The 24,704-nt window shown below is 41.0% G+C and overlaps 1 protein-coding gene across 3 annotated transcripts in view; it reads right to left on the bottom strand.

The window, feature by feature from the left end:
- Nucleotides 1-722: 722 nt before the first annotated feature.
- The window catches only part of CDH20 (cadherin 20), an 813,890-nt gene continuing 789,908 nt past the window's right edge, over nucleotides 723-24,704 (bottom strand). For all 3 annotated transcript variants that reach the window (XM_073678646.1, XM_073678647.1, XM_073678648.1), the window contains 3 exons: nucleotides 24,438-24,555; nucleotides 22,947-23,198; nucleotides 723-2,135 (listed from right to left, as the gene is read on the bottom strand). In XM_073678646.1, the coding sequence (XP_073534747.1) occupies nucleotides 1,642-2,135; nucleotides 22,947-23,198; nucleotides 24,438-24,555 (864 nt within the window). In that variant the 3' untranslated portion in view covers nucleotides 723-1,641. The remainder of the gene's footprint in view (nucleotides 2,136-22,946; nucleotides 23,199-24,437; nucleotides 24,556-24,704) is intronic.

The raw sequence follows: 24,704 nt of genomic DNA, 5'->3' as shown, positions 1-24,704 counted from the left end.
TAAACCTCCATCAGAGATGTGTGGCAGTGACTCTTTCATGGAGAACACAGGAGGACTTAGCCATGATATTGTTCGAGTCACAGCTATCTAAAGTGGCTCTAGTTTTCTGATTACTCGTTTCCTGTTTTCTCTTGCTATGGTAAGTTTTCTTGGTGCTTTGAATCACCTTGCGCTAAGATTTTGGACCCTGCTGAATACAAAAACCCAAAGATAAATGACAAAGTGGAGCTGCATCCTTGGTCTGGCACTTATCTCTTCTAACAAGATTACTGGTGACCCAAGTTTGTTTGAGAGAGCAAAATATGTAAAGGACATTATCTGGATTTCTAGAACCTTTGTCATGTTTCTCATTCATAAATAAAAGCATTATGTTTGCATTCATTTAGATATGTTTGCAACTTTCCCTTTTGACATTTGATCTGGTGTATCCGACCCATGCTAACGTATATACCCAAATTAATGGGATTATCAAAAAAGAACAAATGATGCGCTTCCTTGTTCAAAAGTGGCCATTACTGGCATGTAGTACCATCAAGTGATTCCTGCAGCCAATCACTGGCTTGAGTGGTTACTTTTGGTATGCCTGCTGCATCCGTGAGAAATTTAAAGGGTGAAAACTGTTTTAAGACTGGTTTTGGAAATGTGTCAAGCTATAATATAAAATACTTGTCATATCATGATAACATTTTAAAAATATTATAGCAAGCACTCAAGACATGTCCTTCAACTTTAACTTTTTATTAAAGAAGTGCTAAAGTACTGGACATTCAGTACATCTTATTTAATTACCAAAATTATTGACAAATGTACAAAACTTAACTTACATTTTTTTAGGGAGATATTTCAGTTGAGCATCTATTACATGAATGTAAACAGTCGTGGGTATAAATTGACATAAATATATAGGGAAATCCCTTAAAATGTTTCATACAAGATAAACCTCTTAAATTAGTTTATAACTTTCATTAATGGCATCTGATATTGGCATTTGGCACATGTAAGTGACACGCTCTGTAGAATCACACGTGGTTAATCCCATTTTCTTCTCAAGACGTGCCACAAAATTACAGGGGTAAAAACAGTTACAGTTTCTATAAAAGGGAGGATATTAGTATTATTATATTGGATCTCAGACAATTAAAAGCATCAGTGGGTCACTAGAAAGAAATATAAGACCAAACATTGGTAATAGAAATGTACTAAATACAGTTATGTTTTTTTTTTTACACATCTTTTAAAGTTTTTGAAGTGAGAATTTATAAATTATGAAACAATGTTTTCTTTGCAAATTGAGTTGCATTTGTGTATATTTGAAACAAGGTGTAAAGATGTTGTGTGGTATAAAAATATATATCATATTATTCTTGGACTTTAAAAGTCTTTCAAATCCAAGAAAAATTATGTCTTTCTCACTCCATCAGTGTTTTCTGTCGAACTTTCTTTACTCATCATGACCAAATAAAGCTGATCCAGGGAAAGATTTTATCCTGTTTCAGTGCAATCTGTACATTAAACCCATCATCTTGTCTTTCTTGTAATCTTGTAATGCTTAACTATTAATAACGTCCTCAAAGAAAATGGATCCACATAGGGTGGGGCTTGGAGCCCTGCATAAAATCTCCAATTTTTTTCCACTTGCTATCACAATGATGCATTTTTATCCTTGGCACCGTACATCTCAGCAAGCTTTTTAAATCGAGGACCCCAGTCATTAAGGTAGTCATAGCTCTGCTCGGAGTCTGTACTGAAAGACTGTAGTGAGCTTAAGGACTGAGCCACTGATCCTTCTCCCTCAAACATATATGTCTGAAGAGAGTCAAATGGAGGTGCACAAACATCTGTATCCGCTTCAAAGAGTTTAGCCAACATGTAGCTGTGTACATTATTATCCATGATGCACGTCTGAGGCACATAGCGGGACAAGCTCTCAATCTCTGGCTGCATGTCCTGTCTGCTTTTACCAACATGTGTCTCCCTTGAACTCCATAGTGTTGCGATATCAAATGCTTCAGTATCTTCTTCTCCCCCTCCTTCGTCATCATACCTAACAATGTTTTCATGAACGTTGTCCTCTTCATCAATAGTATACGGCTGCTTTCTCTGCCTTCTCATGGATAAAATAAGCAGGACTAGCACTGAAAGACAAAATAAACATAGTTAGGCTAATTGCCCACGTTGCGGAACTGAAGCATATTTTTTACACTTCTCCCTGGCGGGAAAATCGCATGCGGATTTTACATGCGGTTTTCCCGCCAGGTAGAAGCGTTTGTGAGGCGTCTTTGCAGCGTCTTTGCATGCATTTCCACATGCGGGTTATCAAGCACTTCTCCAAGTGATTTAAGCATCACTTGGAAAAGTGCTTGACAACTTGTTCACACTATATAAATCCATGCAACCGGCATGGATTTATATAGTGTGACCAAGTAATAGTTAAAAAAAAAGAATCAGAATGGTAAATAATAAAAAAATAAAGTTTATACTCACTTTCCGATGCATTCTCTGCCCCGTCCGGAGTCTTGAGCGGCTCACGCTGTTGTGTGCAGGACCTGCGGTGAAGTCATTGAGTCATGTGATGGGTCACATGACTCAATGACGTGGCAGGTCCTTCAGACAACAGCGTGACGGAGGGAAAACATCAGAAGATAAGTATAAACTTTATTTTTTCTTTTTTTTACAGGTTCTTTGGTACCCAGGTCTGGATGACAGTCTCCTCTCCTCCAGACTTTTAGATACAAATGAAAACACGTGACCAAACCCAGTACAACTAGACTCTATCTCCCCTATTCATCATTCGCATTTTTTTAAGTGACTTTTCTTTTTTGTCTTGTGGTATTTGTTGACATTTTTTGCTCTAAAATCTTCAAAGTAGCTGCTGAATTTTGCGCCTAATTTAAAATGTTCCTTTTTTACGCATTTTCTTGTGCATTTTTAATCAAAAACAACATGCAGTTCTTTAAAATGTTTCATGTTAGTATTCAACTATGCAAGAATAACATTTGACAGATTTTGTACTTCAGTTGGGTGCTTGAGTACAAATATGCTAAATGTTTGTGATATTTTGAAATGTCACATATGATGAATTTGGCTAAAACATATGTACAACCCCTGGCAAAAATTATGGAATCACCGGGTTCGGAGGATGTTCATTCAGTTGTTTAATGTTGTTGAAAAAAAGCAGATCACAGACATGGCACAAATCTAAAGTCATTTCAAATGGCAATTTTAGGGCTTTAAGAAACACTAAAAGAAATCAAGATAAAAAATGTGATACTCAGTAAGGGTCATTTTTTTCAGACCAAGCAGAGTGAAAAAATTATGGAATTACTCAATTTTGAGGAAAAAAATTATGGAATCACCCTGTAAATTTTAATTTCCAAAACTAACACCTGCATCAAATTAGATCTGCTCGTTAGTCTGCATCTAAAAAGGAGTGATCACACCTTGGAGAGCTGCTGCACCAAGTGGACTGACATGAATCATTGCTCCAACACGAGAGATGTCAATTGAAACAAAGGAGAGGATTATCAAACTCTTAAAAGAAGATAAATCATCAGGCAATGTTGCAAAAGATGTTGGTTGTTCACAGTCAGCTGTGTCTAAAATCTGGACCAAAAACAAACAACATGGGAAGGTTGTTAAAGGCAAACATACTGGTAGACCAAGGAAGACATCAAAGCGTCAAGACTGGAAACTTAAAGCAATATGTCTCCAAAACAGGAAATGCACAAGAAAACAAATGAGGAAACTGGAGTCAATGTCTGTGACCGAACTGTAAGAAACCGCCTAAAGGAAATGGGATTTACACAGATAAAAGCTAAACATAAGCCATCATTTACACCTAAACATAAAAAAACAAGGTTACAATGGGCTAAGGAAAAACAATCGTGGACTGTGGATGACTGGATGAAAGTCATATTCAGTGATGAATCGTGAATCTGTATTGGGCAAGGTGATGATGCTTGAACTTTTGCTTGGTGCCATTCCAATGAAATTTATAAAGATGACTTCATGAAGAGAACATGAAAATTTCCACAGTTATTGATGATATGGAGCTGCATGTCAGGTAAAGGCACTGGGGAGATGGCTGTCATTACATCTTCAATAAATGCCCAAGTTTACATTGATATTTTAGACAGTTTTCTTATCCCATCAATTGAAAGGATGTTTGGGGATGATGAAATCATTTTTCAAGATGATAATGCATCCTGCCATAGAGCAAAAACTGTGAAAACATTCCTTGAAAGAAGACACAAAAGGTCAATGTCATGGCCTGCAAATAGTCCGGATCTCAATCCAATTGAAAATCTTTGGTGGAAGTTGAAGAAAATGGTCCATGACAAGGCTCCAACCTGCAAAGCTGATCTGACAACAGCAATCAGAGAAAGTTGGAGCCAGATTGATGAAGAGTACTGTTTGTCACTCGTTAAGTCCATGCCTCAGAGACTGCAAGCTGTTATTAAAGCCAGAAGTGGTGCAACAAAATACTAGTGATGTATTGGAGTGTTCTTTTGTGTGTTTGTTTTTCATGATTCCATATTTTTTCCTCAGAATTGAGTGATTCTATAATTTTTTCCCTCTGCTTGGTCTGAAAAAAATGACCCTTACTGAGTACCACATTTTTTATCTTGATTTCTTTTAGTGTTTCTGAAAGCCCTAAAGTTGCCATTTGAAATGACTTTAGTTTTGTGCCATGTCTGTGATCTGCTTTTTTTCAACAACATTAAACAACTGAATGAACATCCTGCGAGCCCGGTGATTCCATAATTTTTGCCAGGGGTTGTATAAATAAAACACAAAAAAAAATCAGATCAAGTTAAGTATAGTTAATTTAAGAAAAAGTACAAAATAGATAACGAATAAGGTACAAACATAAAGGTCACTATTAAAACCATTTTTACTCCAGAAGGAAAGGAGAAAATAGTTTGATGAATTGGGACCCATGTGTACAGAGGTATATATTTTCTCTCGAAGCATTCCTTCTTGAGGGTCTTTCTTTGCACACAGACTGCTCATCTGAGCCTGTGCACCAATGCCTGGAAGCTGTGCAGCTCCATACTGAGTTCTGCACATGCATTCCTAAGTCCTAAGATTGTGATAAGGATACAATTAATTTTTTTTCACTGATGTCAGCATATCAACATGATACCATGACATATACTGAGTAAGACACAGATGTCTTTCATTACCTTTGCTTTTGACTCAACATATCTTGACATGTGAGATGTCCAACTTTGAAGAAAAAAAGCATGATTCGTGTTTAAGCTCTAGGTGTTCATGTGTTGTACCCTGTGTGATGATGGGCATTGTAGTCACGGGATTTGCTAGACAGTCGTGATGTTATTTAAATTATTTTGGGAGAGATATTGGAGTCATTAACCAATTTCAACTAAAGCTACGGATGGACACATCAGTATAATATTATCATTTTGTTTAATTATAATCATTACGTTCATCACTATTGAACATTGGTAGATGATTACTTTCTTTATGTCAATTATATACTGTATGTAATATTTACTGTACATGTAAGGCAAAAAGCATTGAGTTTATTGAATGATGTCATTCAAAAGTACAACTTATCCCTCAAAAAACAAGCCCTCATATGGTTATATAGCTGGAAAAATAAAAATGTTATGGCTCTTGGAAGGAGAGGAAAAAACGAAAAACGGAAAATTGCCTGGGGGTGAAGGGACAATTGAGCCCCAATGCAGAGGGAGTGTCAGTCAGGGCCAGGGGCATGGTTACAGCCGCTGCTCTGTATACTCAGAGCGGTGATTGAACCAATGTCTGTCCGCCATTTCGGCCTTCTTCTCTACTTGATTTCTAAAAATTAACATGGATAAAACTGAATTTATCATCTTTCCACCATCTCATTCTCCCCCCCCACCTGACCTATCTATCAATGTCAATGGCTGTTCACTCTCCCCAGTCCCGCAAACTCGCTGCCTTGGGGTAACCCTGGACTCTGATCTCTCTTTAAACCATATATTCAAGCCCTTTCCACTTCCTGCCGACTCCAACTCAAAAATATCTCCCGGATCCACACATTTCTCAACCATGAATCTGCAAAAACACTAGTGCATGCCCTCATCATCTCCCGCCTTGACTACTGCAACCTCCAGCTCTGTGGCCTCCCTTCCAACACTCTCACACCCCTCCAATCTTTCTTAAACTCTGCTGCCAAACTAATCCACCTGTCCCACTGCTATTCCCCGGCCTCTCCTCTCCGTCAATGCCTGCACTGGCTCCCCATTGCCCAGAGACTCAAGTTAAAGACCCTGACCCTGGCATACAAAGCCATCCACAACCTGTCTCCTCCATAAATCTGTGACCTAGTCTCTCGGTACTTACCTGCATGCAACCTACGATCCTCACAAGATCTCCTTCTCTACTCCCCTCTTATCTCCTCTTCCCACGATCGCATACAAGATTTCTCACGTGCATCTCCCTACTCTGGAACTCTCTACCTCAACATATCAGACTCTTGCCTACCGTGGAAACCTTCAAAAGGAACCTGAAGACCCACCTCTTCCAACAAGCCTACAACCTGCAGTAACCATCGCTCCACCAGACCGCTGCACGACTAGCTCTACCTCCACCTACTGTATCCTCACCCATTAATTGTAGACTGTGAGTCCTCACGGCCAGGGTCCTTGCTCCTCCTGTACCACTCTGTGACTCGTTTTGTTCAAGATTATTGTAATTGTTTTTGTATGTATACCCCTTTTTCACATGTAAAGCACAATGGAATAAATGGTGCTATAATAATAAATAATAATAATAATAACCAGCAGCGCCCCTGCCTTCATGGCTGAAACCGAATGCTGGCGGGGAGAATAAAGTTAATTTTCTCCCTGCTGCATTCGGCTGCATGCAGGTGGCGGGCAGCATCGTACGCTGTAACGCTGTTAACCTGCAGATTAACCACATATCTGCAGGTTAATAGCGTTATTTCTGGTGACATGTTCCCTTTAAAACATAACTTTTAATAAACTATTAAAATACCATAAATAATCACACAAGATAAAGTTACCTGTGTACAACAGGCAAAAGAATACAGAAAAGTTCAATCCATGACAGATGGTGTCACTAAAAATGGTTGTCTAGACAGATGAATACTGACAGTGGTCAGCCAAACATAGATTGTCCATAATCATGAAAGACCCACCTGGTTGGTAAAGGTAACTGTCTAATAGATCTTTAGTGACTCACAGGTGAAATAGTGTAAAAAAAGAAGGAAACCATCTCACCATCTCACTCATCCAAAGAAGGGAGTCCTCGCATATCATTTGGTCCTGCAAAGGCTTGTTCGTACTCCACAGCGAAGCTTGGAGATTGCCCTATTTAGCTCTAAGAGGTCTATATTCCTCTTAACGTCCGGTGATTTTCCATTTTCTGTGTCAGTTTTTTCCTCCACTTCTTCCAAGAACCTTAACTTTTTTATTTTTCTAGCTATATAGTCGTATGAGGGCATGTTTTTTGAGGGATGAGTTGCACTTTTGAATGACATCATTCATTCTGCCACATAGTCTACTGGAAAATGGGAAAAAATTTCCAAGTGTGGTGCAAAAAAAGTGCAATTCCACAATGGTTTTTTGAGTTTTTCATTTACCATGTTCAATATATGGGAAAACAAGTACACATATAATAAACATGTATAGTTGTTTTTTTATTTAAGTGGTGAAAAAAAAATTCTGACCTTTGTAAAAAAGATAATTTCATTTTTGTCGCCATTTTTCGAGACCCGTAATGTTCTCATTTTTTGGGATCTGGAGCTGTGTGAGGGCTTATTTTTTGCGCCTTGAGCTGATGTCTTTGCTGAAACTATTTTGGGGTAGAGATGATGTTTTGATCACCTTTTATTGCATTTTATTGCAATGTTGCGGCGACCAAAAAACTGTATTTCTGGCGCTTTGATTTTTTTTCTCATTATGCCGTTTACCGATCTGATTAATTTATTTTATATTTTGATAGATCGGACATTTCTGAATGTGGAGATACCAAATAAATGTATTTTTGTTTTATTTTTAATGCGGAATAAGGGGGATGATTTTAATTTAATTTTATTTTTTTAACTTTTTTTTTACTGTATTTAATAGTCTCCTTAGGAGACTTGAAACTGCGATTGTCCGATGGACGGGATCAATGACGTGTTTCTAGACAGCGGCATTTAACTGGTCAACAGCCTCAGGTGGATCTCGGATCCTCCCGTGGCTGTTAGAGGCATGTGATGGCTGATTAAATCAGCCATCAAGTGCAGGGAAAGATGCAGGCTCAGCTTGTGAGTCTGCATCAAAGTCAGGGACACGGCCGATGTCGTAATAATACATCATCGGTCATGGAGTGGATATAGGCCCTGTATACCCCCAAACTCCTGTCCTCACAAGAGCAGTCCACAGCTATCCTTATGCAGACAATACCCCACATGTGCCCTGCATTCTTACAGGTTTCTTCCTTTCAAGGTCATCAAGGGATGGCAATGCACGTATCCAACTATACAAGGGCTATGATACTTGCATCCAAGTTGTGGACCTAGCAATCAGCTGTGGATTGCTCTTGTAAGGATGGGAGTTTTGAGGTAATCAGGATCTTTATAGATCCCTTAGGACCAAATAGGGCAATCTCCAAGCTTTGCTCTGGAGGATGAACAAGTCTTTGGATTTGACTGATGGCCGAGATGGTTCCCTGCTTTTTTTACACTATTTCCCCTGTGACTCATTAATAAACAGTAACCTTTATCAACCATGTGGGTCTTTCATAATTATACCATATACGGTTGGCTGACCACTGTCAGTATTCATCTATCAAGACAACTTTTCACCATTATTAGTGACAGCATCTGCTGTGCTTATATCCATCACTGTGGATTGGGCATTTGTGTTTTTTTTGCCTATTGTACACCGGTAATTTAATCTCGTGCGATTAATTATGGAATTTTTGGAATTGTTGCAATGTAGAGACAATATTTGCTCCGTCCCCATATTTTGCTTGTTTATCCGATCTGAGAGCAGCATGATATAGGGGCACAGATTCTGATTACAGAGATGTCACTTACTTAGATGCTTGCTACAGTTTTGATAAAATCACTGTTTTATCTGTTCCAGATCTACCAGTTCTTTGAACACTGAACTCTGTATAATCCCGCCCACACCACTGATTGACAGCTTCCTTTGTACACTGTGCATAGGCAGAAAGCTGCTAATCAGTGGTGGCAGTTTGTAATATACTCCCTGTCAGCATTCTGCACTGTGGACTAGATACCACACTTTGGCATGTGACCAGCCTCACTCCTGAATCTGGAGGAGCTGGTCACACCCCTTCTAGTGTTTTCCTGTCTGGCAGAGACTGAATTTAATGTAACAACAAACACTACACCCCCAGTCTTTGCCAGACCCTCCCCTGCCTTCTGCCTTAGCCTCCGATGCCTGCACACACACCATGCAAAGCAGCAGTGGAATGAGCTGATAGGACGAACCCTCTGCTCTCCTGGAACCCCAGGAAGGAAAAGGCTTCTACATAGGTGAGTATAATGTGCTGTGTGTCTATCTAACTATTTATTATCAATCTATTTATCTATTTGTCTTTTTATCTATTTATATATCTGTTATATATTTATCCATCTATTACACAGGTCAACAAAAAAATATTTTTTTTCTGGTGCCAAAGATATTTTAATGAATTTGGGGTATTTTGGGGGTGCTGATTCTGAATATGCAATCAGATTTGCCAGATTGGCTCTAGTTTTTGAGATTTTTGGTATCTTATTTATAGCACGTGTTGGTAAATGCGACGCGTCATCTCATTAATTTCTTTAGATTAGTACTTGAACTGAGCAGTTCTCAATATAGTTTTGTGTTAATTAGTGTTCTAGAAGTTTGTTCATAGCTTGATTTTTATACTAACTTTATGTTGTTGTCTGTTTTCCAGTGAAAAGCATGAACTCATCAAGAAGAAGTTGCCTTAATGATCCAGACTCATTCTGTTACATTTGTGGTGAATATACACTGCCAAAACATAGAAGAAACATAACAGACTTCGTAAAAAAAGTGTATTTGGCCTATTTTGGGGTTATGCTTGGGGACCATGACAAGTTTTGGGCACCACACATAGTGTGCAAAGCATGTATCGAATTATTACGAAAATGGAGCAAAGGACAAAGAAAAAGCTTCAAATTTGGTGTTCCAATGGTGTGGAGAGAGCAAAAAGATCATCATGATGACTGTTATTTCTGTGCAGTGCAAGTGCAAGGATTCAATAAGCATAAGAAACGAAAATGGGAGTATCCTAACATGGAATCTGCAAGAAGGCCTGTCCCTCATTGTGAAGATGTGCCTGTACCTGTGTTTACCATGTTACCTGACCTTCCCCCACCTGATGATGATGAAATGCAGGGTATGGAGCTAAGCATTAGTTCTGGAAGTGAACCAGAATATGAAGGAAGTTTCCGAACACATACGCAATTTACCCAAGGAGAGCTCAACGATCTAATAAGAGACCTCAACCTCTCAAAAAGTGCATCCGAACTTTTAGCTTCCAGGCTAAGTGAGAAAAATTGTCTGACGCCTGGAACTAAAATTACATCTTACAGGACCAGAGAAGAAGCACTTCTTCAATTTTTCTGTGAAGATGACCTACTTGTATATTGTAAGGATATTCCTGGCCTGATGCTGCAAATGGGTTTACAAGTATATCGTCCTGAAGACTGGAGGCTTTTCATAGATAGTTCTAAAAGGAGTTTGAAATGTGTTTTGTTGAACAATGGCAATCAGTGTGCATCTCTTCCAGTAGCTCACTCAACTAAACTTGTAGAACAATACAAAAATGTCAAAATGGTCTTGGAGAAACTGTGCTACCATGAACATTCGTGGCTGATATGTGTTGATTTAAAAATGGTCAACTTTTTACTTGGACAGCAAAGTGGATACACAAAGTATCCTTGCTTCATCTGCATGTGGGATAGTAGAGCAAAACATCAGCACTGGGAGAAAGTGAATTGGCCTCCAAGGGACACCTTGACAGTAGGATCATCAAACATCGTGAACTAACCTTTGGTGGACACGGAAAAAATCATTCTACCACCACTTCACATAAAGTTAGGATTAATGAAGCAGTTCGTCAAGGCATTAGACAAAGATGGTAATTGCTTCATGTACATCTGCAGATCTTTCCCTGGTCTTAGTAGCGAAAAACTGAAGGCAGGAATCTTTGATGGTCCTCAAATTCGGAAACTCATTAAAGATTCAAATTTTCCTAAGGAAATTAATGACATGGAAGCTGCTGCATGGTGTAGTTTTGTGTTGGTAGTGAAGAACTTCTTGGGAAATAAAAAGGCAGACAATTATGAAGAACTGGTACAAAACATGCTATTGAGATTTAGAAATCTGGGTGTACACATGAGCATTAAATTGCATTATCTTCACAGTCACTTGGACAGATTTCCAGAAAATCTTGGAGATTTTAGCGAAGAACAAGGGGAGAGATTTCATCAGGATATTATGGTGATGGAAGAAAGGTACCAAGGCAGATGGGACAGACATATGATGGCTGATTACTGCTGGAATCTACAGCGTGACTGCCCGAAAAGCTCACATAGAAGAAAATCATATAAAAAGCGCTTTTCCAGAGATTAAATGTCTCCTATCTTTCATGTCTTGTTCATTTTTGAAGATTACTTTCTAAAACTAGTTAAAATAAACTATAATCAACATTTACTTTGTTTAATTTATAGTATTCATGACAATATCAATAAAGTTAATGCGCGTGTAGCAAATTACATCATTTTTTTACACATTTTACAGAAAATATCAAGAACTAGAGCCAATCTGGCAAAACTGATGACATATTCAGAATCAGCACCCCAAAGTTACCCTAAATTCGTTGAAATATCTTTGGCACCAAAAATGCTGTTGACCAGTGTTATCTTTCTACATATTTTCTATCTATCTATCTATCTATCTATCTATCTATCTATCTATCTATCTATCTATCTATCTATCTATCTATCTATCTATCTACATAATATAGGGTATAATATTATTAATATGGAACCAGCCAGTAAAAGAAAAAAGAGGTATAAGCCGCTCGGTATGGGATTGGGAACAGGTGAGATATATATATATATATTTTTAAATAGTAAAGCACTGTGGAGTAACAATGGGGGCCAAATATGGGACATTAAAGGAGTTGTCCAGGCTTGACACAAAAGTCTTCAGCCATTCTATCTCACTGTGGACTGCTGAATTGTGATAGCATGTGGTGTGCACACTGTCAGAATTCCCCAGAATTCCAAGAGCAAACGGGCGTTCACGTTACCGCATGTATGCAATAGGTATACTTACAGTCATGTGCCATCTAGATGTGCTCAACTTCTCTCAATAGGAGTGCATTGAAAGAAGCCAGGTACGTTTAGTCAGCACAAGACCACAAGTATGCAAATCGCATATTGGATATATATATATATATATATATATATGTAATATGTAGGTGTCATTTGCATGTTTGAAATATGTGCTGTGTTAGAATAATGTTCTACTTGTCGATTCGAGTGGTCGTCACGTGATCACTCACATGCAATTTACAGACTCGTGTTCTTGTGACAACTGACTCATCCTCACTCATTGTTCTAATTTTCAATGGAGAGAAGCAGGATGAGAAGTCATATTACACACCTTTAGGATTCAGCAGATCAGTGTCAACTTGCAGAATTACTAACACAGGAGGACACCTGTCAGTCTAGGGGAGCAAAGCAGGGAGAAACCGCTGAGGACTAGACGCTTCAGCTAGTCATCATAGTCGCCGGACGGATATTAAATGTATGTTTTATCTGAAATGATGTAACATCAGTGTAAAACATACACAGCTGCAATAATAGAGCCAATGTTTGATTCATGCGGACCGGGGGTCGTGCAGTAGGAATCAGCTGTCAGGTTCCTTATCGTGTGATAAACATTGGAAGCCTCAGCATCATGCATTACATATTCCGATCTCCATATCATCATGTAATGGCTCAATGTGAAAATAAAAGCCATTCTATCAATTTAATTCAATGATACCAGTTGTTACCAAGATGTATTATGAGGTTCTGCAGCAGCTGAGATGTGTATTGTGAGATTCTTCAGCAGATGATATGTGTATTATGAGTTTCTGCAGCAGCTGATGTGTATATTATAAGGTTCTGCATCAGCTGAGGTTTTTTTATCGGTTTAGTTTTAGGTTTCTGCATTCAGTGCAGGTAAGGCTGTGACCTCCTTTCCTTTGAGCTGGACATCACATTTATATAGCTTCCCATTTGCTGTGTGTCCATGTTCGGGACCAGGTCCTGCTCAGCCCTTATTCATACGGATGTCATTATGACGTACAATAAGGTTTTAATACTAGAGGTTAGGACCATCCCAAATTTGGGTACACCTTGATGCTGATGGGATGGCTTTTATGCTTTTCTTGATCAAAAATGGTGTTGACTAAGTAACCAATGGTATTTATCTGCACTATTGCTTTTACTTATTTACTTACAGCAGGGTATATGTTTATTTTTGTCTATGTCTGAGGTTTTGTCTGTGTAATGACCAGTGTGAAAATGCTGCTATTCTGCATGCATACTAACTTGTACTCCAGTTCATTTTTTTCAGTTTAGTATCAGCTGAGGTGTGTCTTATGAGGTTCTGCAGCAGCTGAGGTGTATATTATAAGGTTCTGTTGCAGCTGAGGTGTCTATTATTAGGTTCTGTAGCAGCTGATGAGTCTGTAATGAGGTTCTGCAGCAAGTGATGTATGTATTATGCTCTTCTGCAGCCGCTGAGGTGAGTGTTATCTGCGTGACAGACAGCGTGTCAAATCAGGGATGTTCATGGGCGAAGTCGATTTTTTTTCGCGAACAAGTCGGAACCCCGAACACGAATTTGAAATGCCGAACAAATTCGCACAACACTAGTCATAAATATTCTGACCCTTTGCTCAGACACTCATATTTAATTCGCATGCTTTCCATTTCCTTGTGATCCTCCTTGAGATGGTTCTACTCCTTCATTGGAGTCCAGCTGTGTTTAATTAAACTGATAGGACTTGATTTGGAAAGGCACACACCTGTCTATATAAGACCTCACAGCTCACAGTACATGTCAGACCAAATGAGAATCATTAGCTCAAAGAAACTGCCCAATGAGCCCAGAGACAGAATTGTGGCAAGGCTCAGATCTGGCCAAGGTTACAAAAGAATTTCTGCAGTACTCGAGGTTCCTAAGAGTTTTAAGAAATCAGACTCAGTGTTTTAATATTTTTTTTTTATCTGGGACATTACTGTACATGTAGCAGTTGCATCCCTTCCCTTCTCTTGTTTTTCTATCCTATCTTTTATTTGGCAATAATGGCTACACGTGGAGAGTACTGGTATCAACAGCAGACAAAGGCCACTCTCACTGCCCTCTGTGAGCTGAGACAGATTGACCCCACAGGCAAAAACAGGGCCCAAATGATTGCTGAACTGTTGCAAGGTGCTGCAGAGCCCGTCCCACAGCAGAGCCCTGATGATGGGCCAGCCAGCCAAGGCCCGGAGAGTGCTGCTTCAGAGGTTCCACCTGTGATTGCCAGCCATACCCGCAGCCAGGGTAGTGTGGACTCCCACCTGCAGATGGCCTTGGAGCTGCTCACCGCAGACGATCGTGATGGACGACTGCAGCTGATCATGAAATTCCAGGAGCAAGCAGAGCGACAAGCCAAAGCTGACGGAGAGGCTGCTGAGTGACAAGCTGACTGAGAGACTACTGAGCGAAAGTGGCAAGATGAGCAGCGGCACCAGCTGGAGTTTGCCTGAATCCAGCTGCAGACCTCCACCACACAGACCTGTGAGTCCAATAGCACCAACAGCTTTAAACCCCATCCTGAGCATTTTCCTGTAATGGAAAAGGATGGAGACTTGGACATATTTCTGCGAGGCTTTGAAAAGGCCTGCAGGCAGTATCAGCTGCCCACTGACCAGTGGGCATGATACTTAACTCCAAGGCTCCGAGAAAAAGCTCTAGAGGTGTTTGCTTCTCTCCCTAAAGAACAAGATGGAGACTACAAGGCTGTCAAGCAGGCCCTGATAAGAAAGTACCGGCTGACTCCGGAGGTTTACCGGAAAAAGTTCACAGCCCTCCAACGTGGACCCCATGATAGCTACATTGATTTGGTGGATGGGCTCAAAACCAACTTTGAGCAGTGGGTCCAAGGACTGTCCGTTTCCACCTTCAAGGACCTGAAGGATCTGATGGTGAAGGACCAGTTTCTTCATCTTTGCCCTGTGGAAATGCGACAGTTTGTGCTTGACCGGGAGCCGAAGGAAGCCGCCAAAGCAGCCCAGATCGCAGATGCCTATGAGGCCAACCGCACACCAGAGGTGCGGAAGTCAGCCGCCTCCAGCTGGAAAGGGGGTAAGCCGACAACCACCCCCAGTGTTCCAGCCAGCCAACCCTCAGCGGGTCCTGCCCCATCTTCCAGCACCCGGCCTGCATCTGACTCCCGTAAGTGCTATACTTGTGATTGAACGGTCACATCAGCCTTGAAGATGGACACCACACCTGAGGCCCCAGGGCCTACTGCAGCCATTCTTTTTGTGGGTGGGGAGGTTGGCCGGGCCTGCGAGAATTTACAACCTGTTACTGTGGGCAACACTGTCACGGTCGGCCTTAAGGACACTGGCGAAGAATGTATCCTCATCCGCCCTGAGTTTGTGTTACCAGAGGAACTCATTCCTGGTAAGACCCTGACTGTCACCGGGTTTGGGGGTGTTTGCTGTCCCATACCGATGGCCCGAGTTTTCCTGAACTGGGGTGCGGGGAGGGGGTTAAGGAAAGTGGGGGTGTCGGAGAATCTCCCCACTAATGTGCTATTGGGCACTGATCTGGGATGGTTGGTTGCCTGATATATTCCTGACAACTCTCCTAGATCTGATATGTCATGTAATGCCACTATCAAAACTGTCAATATGTTGTATAATAAAAGTGTGTGTTGTGGTAAAGGGGAACTCGAGGGGTGATGCTGCTGAGGATCCCCTAAAGCGAGCCAGCATAAGTGCTAGGGGCAAGGGGGGCAGGCACGGACACCAGGAAGCCGGTCATCCCGTGCAGGTGACCAGTGTCATGCCAGATAGTGGCATGGTCAATGGCAGCTGCTCCATAACTAGCACGGCTCCAGAGGTGATGAGGAAGGATGGGGAGAAACACAGGAATCATAGGGAAAGTGGTCCCCTGCCCCGGACCAGTGTCACGACGGACTGTGACATGGCTGGTCGTAGCTGCCCCCCAGGTAGTAATGAGGGGTGGAAGGGTAGGCCCCACAACCAGGCGAAGTAGGAGGAAGGTGTGTCCCCCTGTCTGTCAGGAGTATGGGAGGAAGGTAGCCGTAGCCTGTCAGAGGTGTGGAGAAAATGTATCCCGAACCTGTCAGGGTGATCGGAAAGCTGGATCCCCAGCTTGTCGGAGCAGCAGGAAGGGTGGGCCAGGAGGTGGGCTTAAAGGTGTGATCGGTAAATCACCCATTACGCCACCTCAAAGAGGGGCAGATGTCAGGGAAATATTGAGAAATATTGAAAGTCTATCATAGATATTGACCATTCCTCTCAATCCTCTCTTCATCCCCTCCCTTATCCATCTTTTGAGAGCTGACAGTCTAGAGATTACAAGCTACAGTGTCTCCCTTATTCCCCTTTTGCTCAGCACAAAAGCCCCAATTAGCACAGCCATGAGTAAGAGCTTACACAAACTGGCAGCCAAGAGGTGCCACCGAGCTACTTAGAATGCGAGCATCTTGTCCCTGAAAGACACAGGGGGTAATTAGTGGCAGGATTACAATAATTTGTGCGTAACTGGGAAAATTTGCTTCCCAAGCTTCAAAGATAGTTTAACAGAAATTTCCAGATGCTCCCACTCCGAAACAAAATATGAAATATTGTAAGGTCCATGCGTCCGACAATAACGGGACCTATATTTTTGGAGGTAAAATCAGCAAGGGAATGATAGGGATATTTTTCTGCCATTGAAAAATGCTACGTAGAGCTGTAGCGCAAAATCACCAGAATAGCAGACTGCAACTATGCGATGTGTGGTCTCTAACTGAAGATAAAATCATAAGGGAAAAAATTGCGTCATTTGCAAGCTTCTACGATCAACAAGCGATGAGTTATTGCAGAAGTTAGCGTTTTTAATAAAAATGTACAGGCTGGAGACCAGCCCACATCATGTCACCATAAGGGGTGTGTGGGTAATTCTCCCCTTAGGTACAAGAGAACCCATGGAAAATACAGGAGCACTCATTGCCAGGGGGGTATAAGGATTATAAGCAACGGGTCGCGTTCGATAATGCTCAAATCAACCTCCTCCACTGCCCAGGCCTGCATTATATTTCAAATCTAGATGGTGGTGGCAGAGAATAACACTAATAATCGGGCTATCGTGCAGTCAGCAGCAACTGTACGGGACGTACACATATATTCCTGGAGCTGGAATTTGGAGGTGTGACACCATACGCTTTCTGCGTACTCACCAATGCCCAAGGAGTGAGTAGTCTGGATCGTGTGCTCGCGATTATGGACGAAATACTGACAGCATGATGAGATATTGCGTGATCTCCCTGGTGTCGTCCCTCGGGGAATCCCTGACAGTGATGTACAATACAGTGACTTGTGTACAGGCTTGTGAAATGTAATGACTAAAGTACAATAGCCCTTAGCTGCACAGTGTAGAGAGTAGATTAAACGGTGACTTATAGGGGCTCTTGACTGTATGGTGTTATGACTTTTGGCAATATGACTTAAAGAATCACTCCCATGAAATGTTTTATGCCTCAAACCTGTGTAAATGTGTAGGTAATATAGTGTAAGTGCATTATTCCACTTACAGATCGCAGTCTTCCCCAGTTTCCAGCACCTCTCTGATCCTCTTCTCACTGACATGGCTGCAGTTTCATCTTACCAGTTCACCACATAAAGTTTGAGCCAGAAGTCGCTTTTACATTGTATAAATGTACAAATGTATAGAGCATAAAAAGTTCCTTGGGAGTTTCATGAGAGTGCTTCTTTAAAATTATGTTGTAAGATTTAAATGGCGTGTGTAAGCCCAAACTGTCAGGATAAACTAAGCATTTAGCATTCTAGGGGATAGCAGTCTAATTAGCATATGTGTTTAAATTTCAGTTTCTGCAGAATTAGGCAGCAATTAGAACACTAGATTTATAGGGGTTAAATCCCTTCATTATTTTTTTGAAAAGTTTTTAATATTTTGCACCAAATTCATCTTTCCATTTGAGCATTTTTTAAGTCTATTTTATATGTATTCGTCTGTATATATTTTTTTTTAGTTTGCGACGGTCTGCGTATTTTAAGATTTCCAGATGTTTTCATGATTTCCGACTTTTCAAAAAATTACAGCATTTGTGACAGGTGTTCTCCATATTCACTTGGAATGATTTTATGTAGAATAGTTATGTTTCAGCAATTTTCGTGACTTTTTGCTCTAAAATGTTGCAAAAATGATTAAAGACAGATTTTTTTTAATATTTGTGTAAAATACATGAGCCACATTTTGATGAATATGGCACAAAAAATGTTAGCAATTGCAACAAGATAAAAAAAATTAAAAGTGTCTTAAAATCTACCCCCCAAAATGATCTATCAGGCTTAGTTTATAACGTCAGTTTGCGTTGGCAGGCACTCTTTAGATAAATGTTGCCTTAGTTTTACAATGTTTTGGATGTAAATGTATTAAAGCAGCACTCTAATGTTTTTTTATCTATTCAGTCACTAGTCCTTCAATATATATATGTGTATATATATATATATGTATACATATATATATGTATGTATATATATATATATATATATGTATATAAAATAAATGAATATTACATTATTTAGCTGTTCCTTTCTATCTGAAAAATCATGATATTATTCTCCTCAGGTTTACGTGATCTCATGGTGACCAACTGGGAATTACATGGCTTTATGTCCCTGAAGAGCGGTCCTCATCCCAGTCAATAAAATGCCTGTATGATGTAACAGCATGGACATTACCACAGAGGTTCTCCACAGAGGGGACAGAAATCACTATCACAGTTACTGATGATGACTAGTTGGCTTCTGTCACACTGTATACTTCCAACATATTAGCTTGTTTATGAAAATGTAGAGAGAATCACACTGAAACCACAGCAGGCAGAGATGGTATGGACTCTAGCTTCCCATGTAACGCTGTGATGATGCATCATGAGATTTAAAGCAGAGCATAGCAAAATAAAATGTGGGGTGAAATCTGGGAATCAATATGGAAACTGAAGAGAAGAAAACAGGAGGCAAACTATATGGATATAAGTACACCATGTATGAGAGAGGTGCAGAGAGTGCCAATTTTGGTGGGTGTTGTAGGGATGGTGAAAAAAAATGATCATCACACTATTCACACTAGTTTTGAAAAAAGATGTATACTAATGCATATTACCTGAACATATGTCACACAAATACTTTTTTTTTCAGATGATGCATCAGTAATACTATCGCAATACAATCTGGCGTTTGCCCTCAGAGCACACTTTCTCACATATGCTATAAACACCATATGAACACAGGCTCACCTGCACAGGATAGAGACTTGAGCGCAGGGTGTCTTAGCTGCACAGTGTAAGCGCCAAATTCTAAAGACCCTATTTTGGTACCGAGCGAGCTTGTCCTACCCCTGGTATACATTTTTTCACATTTATTTTAGTCTGTTGGAAACCTTAGAATGAATGAAGTGGTCTTAGGCTTTTATTATCCATTTCCTTCGATCGATATATATATATATATATATATATATAAAATAGTATATCATTAAATTATGCACTTTATTGGTATTCTGCAACATACTTTACACTGTCTAAATTATATATCTTTGGTCTGTTGATAATCACAGCTCACTAGAAAAATGCTTTCTGCACACACATTTCAAAGGCAGCATTCGGCTTCAGAGCATGTGAACTGCACTGACCACAGGGACCACAAATGCCGGGATTATCTGTCTTAAACATGGTCATTATAAACCATGCAGACAGTCCTGAAATGTTGAATTAAAAAAAAAAACTGTCCATTTATATCCAGTGGATATCTGCAGAGAATATCACACAGAACAATCACCTGCTGACAACTCATTTACATGCATGGAGCAGAAGATTAGAGATCACAAACTCTACGTTATAATACAGCAGCTGCCTCTGGGTGTTAATAAGACCCAGGGATGTCATGAAATTAATATAGACAATAAAGCAATCTGACAGCTCAGTTTCTAGCGACATATAAAGTGTGCGTATTTCTGGTCTTAAATGTAATACAATTGCCCCTTTAATGCATAAACCTCAGAAGTTCTGTCTATTTTAATGTATTATTTATTGTAAATTACAAACCTAATCGAATGAATAGCTTTATAACCCTTGTTTCTTTAAAGCAACACAAAATAAGCCAAATCCATTTCATAAACTTGCAAACTGTTTCCTTTTGAAGTTATAAGCAAGGTTCTGTTTTTTCCAGTGTTGTGGCTTCAGTACTTAAAGGAAGCCACACGGCTGTACTAGATCCATCACACATTGGACAGTTGTTGCCCCTAATGGATAGCAATGACTTATAATGAGGTCTGTCGAGCTCCACCAAAGTGTCTGTTGTTTTGAACGGAAAATTAGTACCTACACAACATTTTAGAGCCCCATACTCGATATTGGTATGAGTCCCAGTGGCCGAAGCCCCGCAGATCTTTAGGGTTATTCCTTTTCTTTCCATGTTGTGAGTAATCCTTTAAAGGGCATCTGTCACCAGGTTTTTGCTGGAGTCAGGGTCTCAGCCCCTGCATCGTGCTGCTATGTGTCACTTGCTTGTCTGCATTCTGTCTTTCTGTTTTCTCTGCAGCAGATCTAGCAGTTTTCTGAATACTGAACTCTACAGTATATAATGCCATCCACACCACTGATTGACAGTAGTGATAAATGCAAGTGCTCATTACTCGAGTTTGCCTAGGGTGCTCAGGTATACACCGAGTATCGCTGATGCTCGAGTGACATGTTCGAGTCCCCGCGGCCATGTCTTTCCCAGCTGTTAGGCAGCCACAAAACATGCAGGGATTGCCCGTTTTTGTCAGGCAATTCCTGCATGTTTTGTGGCTGTCTAACATCTGGGAAACATACAGCCGCGGGGACTCGATCATGTCACTCGAGCACCCGCGATACTCGAAGTATACCTGAGCACCCTAGGAAAACTCGAGTAACAAACACTTGTGTGACGCCTCATTCTCGAAAAAGCCCTTTTAGTTTACCCTGGGTGATGAGGACTCGGAGTCCTGTGATGAAGAGATGGGGTGCAGAAGTGGCCCGGACCCGACCCGTGCTCAGGGCCATCACATTAAAAAGAGATGGTGTGGGCTCGTCCGGGTTGAGTGGCTGATTAACGACTACGCCACCTGTGGCACCTGGTGAAGGCCACCAGCGCCGCCGCAGTCCGCTGAGGCATGGTATTATGGCGACTAGAGTTCTTACTACTCCCCACAGGCGGAGCAAGGCCTCAGGGCAGAGGGACAGGATGGAGGGGGTAGTAGTAGAAGAATACGGGCGCCGCGTCGTGCGGTGTAGCGCAGAATAAACAGTCCGGAGGCCATAGGGGTGAACTTCCAAGGCTTTACTCACATAGTTGGCACAAGGAAGGCGACTCCCTGCTCCTCGCGGAGTTCTGTGGTCACCAGGGACGGGGGTCCGACAACCTCCGAGTAAGTCCAGCATTCAGTCGGGACCGTACACCAGAGTGTTCCTGAACTACAGACCGAATCCTTTCCTGTCTGTGTGTGTGCAAATAGGCCGGGACTCCCTCTGAACTCCTCTCAGAACAAGGGTATGGGTGGCAGCTCCGCTCCGTCCGATACCCGGTGGGATCCTCTGGGCCTACCGGGCTTTCCCGTCCAGGACGTAGAGTAGCAAGGTCGGGTGTCGGGGGCCGGTACCCCCTTTGGAGCCGGAGTCCCTCTGAATATATCAGCATAGCGAGGACAGGTGGCGTACACCGCTCCGTCTGCATTCTGCCTGGGATCCATTTGCTGTGGAGCCACACTCTTAAGCTCCGGGTCTTCTTGGTCCTGGTCATTGGCCGGGTTGAGACATTCCCCATCTACAACCTACCCCTCGTCCCAAGACCAGGGTGCGAGGGCTCTGTCCCTTACCGATGCAGGCCCACACAGGATCTGCGCTCCGGGAGGGAGGTCACATTACACACAGTATATGACAGCACAGAGAACAGCCGAAAGACTAGCAAAGGCTAGACAAAGGACTAGCAAAAAACCAAGACCAAAGATGGCTTTTTATTAAATTTGAAATTTAAAGTGTAACTAACTTGTAAGTCCTCCACCCTCACCCACTAACTGGTTCCCCTAACTCTTGGTTCCCCAGTCTCCCTGTAACCTAGTGCATACTAGCTCCCTCTGGTGGAGAAATATGGTGTTGGATGCAAAGGCTGGGTCATGACTATCACACTGTCCTTACCTCAGAGGAGGAACACCGCACTCCATTAGAGAAGTGCAGCATCCCTGTGGCGGTCGAACCCTCAGGGGCGCCACACTTGCATTCATCAAACATTGGCAGCTTTCTGTGTATACTGTACATTGACAGAAAGCTGCTAATCAGTGATGGGGCGGGGTTACACAGAGCAGGTGACTAAAAGGCATGAGACACCTAGTCCTGTAGTAATAATCTCCTACTAATGTAGCACTGATTTTATCGTAACAGCAACACACAGCCTAGCAAGTGACACATTACTGGAATCAGGGTCTCATCCCCTACAGTATATCATGCTGCTCTCAGATTACACAGCAAAAACTTTCTGACAGATTCCCTTTAATAATGGCAGAAGCTTTGGGGGCATTTACCATTAGGATAACATACTAAAAAGGCTTCCATAAATAACTATAACTTACCTAATAATACAAAAATGCAGGCGAGGATAGCAATCAGTGCTCCTCTGCTTAGGCTTATGGGTAAAGTGTATGGTTCCGCACTACAAGACATTATATCACCATCTTCATCACAACTGCAGACTTGAATGGTCAGAGTACCAGTACTGCTCAACATTGGGTGCCCATTGTCTGCTATTAAGATCGGGATGTAAAAAATGCTCTGTTCACTTTGTTTGAAGCCAGATTTTCGAGCCATGATCCAGGCTGTGTTATCTAATAGACACATGAAGACAAGCACAATAATGGTTAAACTGCACTATAACCGTTTATGGATTACAATAATTATTGAGTAAAGCTCTGTGTTTTTTTTTTTAAACTACAGACAGGGGTATCCAAAACCAGAAAACTCTTTAACTCAGAATTTAGGTCTCTACTTTCTCCTGTTGCCCATTCGCAGGTACTGATTGATTTTGGTAAAGATCAAAATAGAAACCGCTTAACTTTTTTAGATTCCAGTTCTATTGTGAATATATTGAACCAAGGGATACAGGTAGAGAAAGCTGCACAATTTTTACATGAAACACATGATCTGTTGCGGCATACAGCCGCCAGACAAGAAGAGATTCCAACCAAGGAAGTATTAAAAACTTATAATTTTATTAATTACAATTCCAAAAATATAGAGTATAAAAAAACAGGGCAAGAAAAACCTCCAAACAAATGTGGTGGAAACACAGCATTAATTCCTCATAGCCCAGTAGAGTACAGCACAAAAAATATTAATGGGTAATATCATAACAGGAATCCCAAATGTAGTTAGTATCAAGAAGGAAATCCCTAATGTGGTAAATGTGCTAATCTACATATGTTGGCTAACACAGGATAGTGGAATGGGAGTAATCAAAATAATATGCAAGTGCAAAAAGTAGATTCCACTCTCCAACCTCCTATGAATATCTGTTCCTAGGAAGTAGATAAACCTGGCCAACAAATGGAAAAATAGCTGCCTATTCCATCATTGAGGGTATATTACCTGGTAGTGCAGTGGATCAGAGAACGCTAGGAAAAAGCTGTGTTCTCCCCACACCCAACAAACGATGTTTTGCTGCTTGCTTCTTCCGGGGCCGTGTCACAGTAACATTTTTGTAAAATGCTGTGTTTTTTGCAACATTTTTCTAATTTTGTTGCAAAAGAAACATTGCAGCCAGATTTAGTCTACTAGTTAATAGGGAAATACAAGTATGTAGCATGCTATAAACAGTGCATTTTTGGGGCTTTTTTTGCTCCACTTGGGTGTGTTTACTACAGTGTTTCTGTGGTGTTTTTTTTAAACCTTGTATGCTCTAGGTATTGTGTTTTATTCATGCTTTTCCCCATAGGAAAAAATCCTCTATAGGAAAAAAGCAACAACCCAAATTGTGAATAGGTATAAAATTCATGGCATGGCTAAAAATCCAAGTGTAAAGGAAACCACAGGTAGACTGACATACGTGTACAGTAAATATAGGTTACCTTGGTTATCCCTCAATGTAAAATTCGGATTATTGGCAGCTTCAGGAGCCAGGCTGTAGTATATATGTTGACCCTCTGGAGGATCATCTTGATCTATTGCGCTTACAGTCTGAATTAGCTGAAATACAAATATAATACATAACAGGTACAATAATAATCAAATGCATTTTTTAATGCGACATTAAAGGGAACCAACCTGTCAAAAGCTTTAGGGTCATCAAACAAATGACATTGCTATGTAGGGTAGCAAATTGATGTTCCATCACC

Source organism: Phyllobates terribilis, unplaced genomic scaffold (genome assembly GCF_046119375.1).
Source record: "Phyllobates terribilis strain yellow unplaced genomic scaffold, ASM4611937v1 Scaffold_4__5_contigs__length_816908805, whole genome shotgun sequence".
Taxonomy (NCBI): domain Eukaryota; kingdom Metazoa; phylum Chordata; class Amphibia; order Anura; family Dendrobatidae; genus Phyllobates; species Phyllobates terribilis.
The sequence above is the reverse complement of the archived record's forward strand: the minus strand, read 5'-3'. Positions and strand labels throughout refer to the sequence as shown.